This window comes from Gavialis gangeticus, unplaced genomic scaffold (genome assembly GCF_001723915.1).
Source record: "Gavialis gangeticus isolate Ggan-Ray unplaced genomic scaffold, GavGan_comp1, whole genome shotgun sequence".
Classification (NCBI taxonomy): domain Eukaryota; kingdom Metazoa; phylum Chordata; order Crocodylia; family Gavialidae; genus Gavialis; species Gavialis gangeticus.
This window is the reverse complement of record NW_017729008.1, coordinates 40536949-40541525: the sequence shown is the minus strand read 5'-3', so window position 1 is coordinate 40541525 and position 4577 is coordinate 40536949. Positions and strand designations below refer to the sequence as shown.

Sequence of the window (4577 nt, the reverse complement as noted above, 5' to 3'; positions counted from 1 at the left end):
ACCCGTAGGCTATAACGGGGGAACAGAACAGAGGCTTCAAAACAAAAACTAAACACTGTCCCATCAAAACAGAAGTTGAAACGAAATGGTGCTGTTTCGCACAGCCCTAGTGCATAGTGAAGTTGTGGACTATCCATCATCGGAGGTGTTCAAGAAGAGTTTGGACAAGCACCGGTCAGGGATGATCTAGGAGCTATGTCTATGCCCTAATAAGATTTTTTCCCCATGCTTCTCAGCATTGCTGGCTGCCACATGGGACCAGGAGGAATTCCACCCCATCTGCTGCTATACATGTTGGGGAGGTTTTATTCACGTTCCTCAAAAGCTCAGGATGGTGGCTGCAGCCAAGGTTGGGGATTTTGACAGATGTGCCAATGCTCCTGCTGGGACTTAAACCCTGAAGTTCCTGGCAAGAAGATCTTGCCCCTCTTCACAGGGCAAGACTTATCACCATGTCTGGGGTCAGGAAAGAATTTTACCCCATGGTCAGACTGGTAAGCATTATGGGGGGTTTTGATTTCCTCTGTAGTGGGGGGCATGGCCTTCTTCTCCAGATCTCTCAAGTGCATTTTAACAACATTGCTGCAGCTAAGCATTGGCTACCACATTCCCCCCATGCCTTACCTGTAGCAGGTGAGGGCATTTTGTTTTGTAGGTGTGCTTGTCTAACCTATCATCACAACTACAGTCAACACGAATGGATTTGTATAGAATGGTTTGGATAGGGATGGTCCTGCCTCATGCAGGAGGTTGGATTAGATGACCTCTGGAGGGCCCTTCCAGTCCTACTTGTCTAGGATTCTGCAAAAAGGTCAAAGAAAGAGGACAGTCAACTGCAAAAAGAGCACCAGAGTTGGTCCGGAAGGAAACCCATTAAATGTTTACAGAAAGAGAGGTGGAAACTTCAGCAATTCGAATAAGAATGAAGGTCACAAATGCAGGGTAAAACCCAGCCTGAGAATTAAAATGCTAAGGAGCATGGGGGGAAGCAATGGTATCAAGTGAGGTGAAAGGGAGAAGGTACCTGCAAAAAGAAACAACAGGTGGGGAAAGGGAGGTTAGAGACCTAGAGTCGATGTTGGGAAATAAACTACTTTGCTGTTCTCAACTTAAGTGGTTGATGAGACAAAGGTCAGAAAAGAAGAGTACAAGAACAGCATAAAAGTGAGACAGAAAAACAATACTGCAGGAGAAGAGCAAGCACTAGGAATTAAGATAAAGATCTATGTAGCTAGACACAGACTGCTGATCCAGCTGCCTCTAACTGACAACTGTCCATCAGTGTTAAGTAACAGTCTTCAAATACAACAAAAAAACAAAAACAAAGGTTGTTATAAAGAGAATCACTGTCAATTGTTCTGTACTGAAGAGGGACTGGACAAGAAGTAATGAGTTTAAAACTGCAACAAACAAGATTTAGATTAGATACCAGTGGTCAGGCACTGGAACAGACTCCCTGGCGAGGCAGGAGTGCAATTTTCATCACTAGAAGTTTTAAGTGAAGATGATACCATACGTTTGTCAGGAACAATTCAGCTAGAGGTAACCCTGCCCTAAGCAGGGTGCTGGACCTCCTCAGGTCTCCATCTAGCTCTGTTTTTAGAAGGACACCATCTTACCAGCATGTCTGTCGCATTGAGGTAGTGCTTGCTGGCCATGCACTGTTCCAGTTTCTGGGGCACTTGCTTGATGTTCTCAATCTCATCCAGCAAATTCAAGACATGCTTGTGCTCAATCCCCTCGATCCACAACTTGCGCAGTTCATCCCGCTTGCAGTGCAGCAGCATCTTGCACGACAGCAGGTTCTCTTTCACCTGCAAGACAACATGGTGAAGAACAGTTCAATGTCATGTCCCTTCTTTTGGAGCCTGCCCCATGATCAGCATGCCCCTCACTCACCTCATCCAGCATACTAAACTGCCCCCTATTATTATCCACTCACCCAAAGGAATCACAGTCCATAAACAGTAGCTACCCCCAAATGAAACCAGAGCAAAATTGGTTGCTGGGGCACAATGTATATTTTTGTGCCATTAGTTTGTTTTTTTACTGAAGAAGCTTAATGGGATTCCACATGTTTGTCTTCACACCATGACTAAAGAGTTACTTGCAGCTGTTGCCAACGTTGATTCAGCATTTAGGCATGAAACAGGAAGGGAATTGTTTAGTGAAAGCAAATAAATTGCTACTATTTTGTTCCTTTATAAACATTTTCTGTCTGCCTATTAAACTTCTGTGGCATCTCTCCTCCTCCTTGCTAACTACTGGGTTTCCATGTTGTGGCAACTAATACAGGAGGATACCTAAGTGCACGGGCTACAACAGATTTACTTGCAGGAGATGGAGGTTACCTAATGGTGCAACTAACAAGAGAGTGCCAGAAAGGACTGTGCTTAGGATAAAATGCAAGTCAGCATCTCCAGTACACAGAGACACTATAACACTCAGAAAAACAGCTCGTGCCTGCCACATGTGTAGTTTTAAAATCTCAAGCTGTCTATCAACATAGTAAAGTTTTGGCTTTCCTACCACATCCCCAGTGGAAGGAATCACGAATCACTTTGTCCCACGCTCACTGCTTCCATCCACCCTTTTCAACTCTACCCGCAACTCTAGCTTCTGAGCTTAGCTCGATGCAACCTGACTTTGTCTTGCATGTCAAAAGCAGAAGCAAATAAATGATTACATACATGCCTTACAAGCAGTGAACAATTAACACCACTTAACTTCACACAGCTTTTTAAATCAACTACTTGGTTTTGCAACAAACTATGAATATGTAGGCCCTAACCATCTCCCAGGCAGAGCTCTAACCAACTTCATTGAATTGCATAAGCAGTGAGACTGCAGTGTCAAGACCCTTGCATTTATTTTTAAGCAGTGGAGTGCACACAGTTCACTCAAAACAACACCTCCGCTGCCACTTTTTCCTTCTAGCCTCCATTGAATGAATCAGGAGACATCCCCAACCATACAAATAGACCCAAAGAAAGACAACTGATAACAGAAAAGACACAGGGGGTGAAAATGTAGGCAGAACTAAAAACGCATTTCAATACATGCACTTAAGACTAACGCTCTGAAAATGTGTGCATTAAAGCCCAGTTTCCAAAAGGCAAACTTCTAGAGAGTTCAGAAATCAGTTTCATTTAAATATAACTTTACCCTTTGGGAAACTGGTATGACCTGATGTCCCATAACTTGCTAGAACAGCAGACACCAATTGAATTTCATAAATATTACATGTTGAATATCTTAAACTGGAACATACTGCCAACCCAAAGAATTATCCTTAACAACGTTACATGGGTTACGTTTTGTGTACAGCAGCAGTAAGATGGGGAGAACGCTGATCCTGGAAATTAAAGCTGTGCTGAAAGCAAAACCACTAACTGCATCAATCTCTTTTGTGTTAGGCCTGAATCCTCAGTTTATTCATCCCTGTTAAAGTTAATAGATGGGTGATGGTGTTTTTCTGGATTAGTGCAAGTAATGTTGGTGGGGAGAAAAAGATTTATTTTTTTAACCAAAAAATATCACAGAAATACAGGCTGGATGGATCTCTAGAGGTCATCTTGCCCAACCCCTGGCCCTGCGTCACAATTAAATATACCTAGATTTGAAAAAAAGACAGCAGAAATGTGAAAACTATCTTTTTTTTTTTTAGGAAAGAAAACATGGGGCTGAAGAAGAAGGCATGGCATTCTCCATCACACTGTTACCTACACTGGTAAAGTTACCGGAGTTAAATCCAGGTATGCGAGGCCACAATCTGACACAGACCCTCTACGCAAATCAGTACGAGGTCTGTAAGACAAGCTTGCCTTCTATCAGCATGGAGATAGCAGACAACTAGACACTGCTGTTTCTGTTGGACTCCTGATCTGTTTCGACCTGGCAGTCGAAACAGATCAGGAGTCCAACCAGCAGTTGCAGAAAGGGCGAGGAGTTATGGGTGATTGTAGGACGGTCTAGGAGCAAGCATTGCCCCTCGAAGGACAGCAGGAGACCAGGCAACTGCAGGCTCAGCTGCAGACTGTAATGGAGGAAAAGGAACGCCCAAAAGAACAGATGCAGACCCTTGAGAGAGTCCGGGGCAAGCTGGAGGGTCTTGAAAACCAGTCAGCAGAATACAAGGGGGCAGGTAAAACAGAATGTCCAGATAGAAAAGCGCTGAAAGAATCCCTGAAGGTGGTAGAGGCGCAGTTGGGGAACACCTGGCCCGAGATGAGGACAGATTTTGGGCCAGAGCAAGTCCCCAGCGAGCTTGGCCCAGAGGACTCAAGGGAGGAATTGAGATCAGGGCTGCAAGAGAGCAAGACAGGGGAAAAGAGACCTGCGGGGAAAGAACCAGGGACCCTACATAAAGAGGCTCTGTTAACGTTCCTAACAGAATGGGACCAGAGATGGGAACAGTGGCAGAGGTGGAGTGTCGCGGAAATGAACCAGCTGAGACGTCAGCTGAGGGAACTACTCCTGCCTCAAGAAAAGGGAGAGAACGCACTGGTTCCCGCAGGGGTTGAGACATCTTGCGTAATTAGCCGAAATGCAATACAAGCGGCCAAGGACCAAACGCA

At 44.7% G+C, this 4577-nt stretch overlaps 1 protein-coding gene across 2 annotated transcripts in view; it reads right to left on the bottom strand.

Annotated features, from left to right (window-relative positions):
* EXOC4 (exocyst complex component 4) overlaps nucleotides 1-4577 on the bottom strand; it is a 790055-nt gene that overhangs the window by 749942 nt on the left and 35536 nt on the right. For both annotated transcript variants that reach the window (XM_019509628.1, XM_019509629.1), the window contains exon 3: nucleotides 1620-1814. In XM_019509628.1, coding sequence (XP_019365173.1) covers nucleotides 1620-1814 — 195 coding nt within the window. The remainder of the gene's footprint in view (nucleotides 1-1619; nucleotides 1815-4577) is intronic.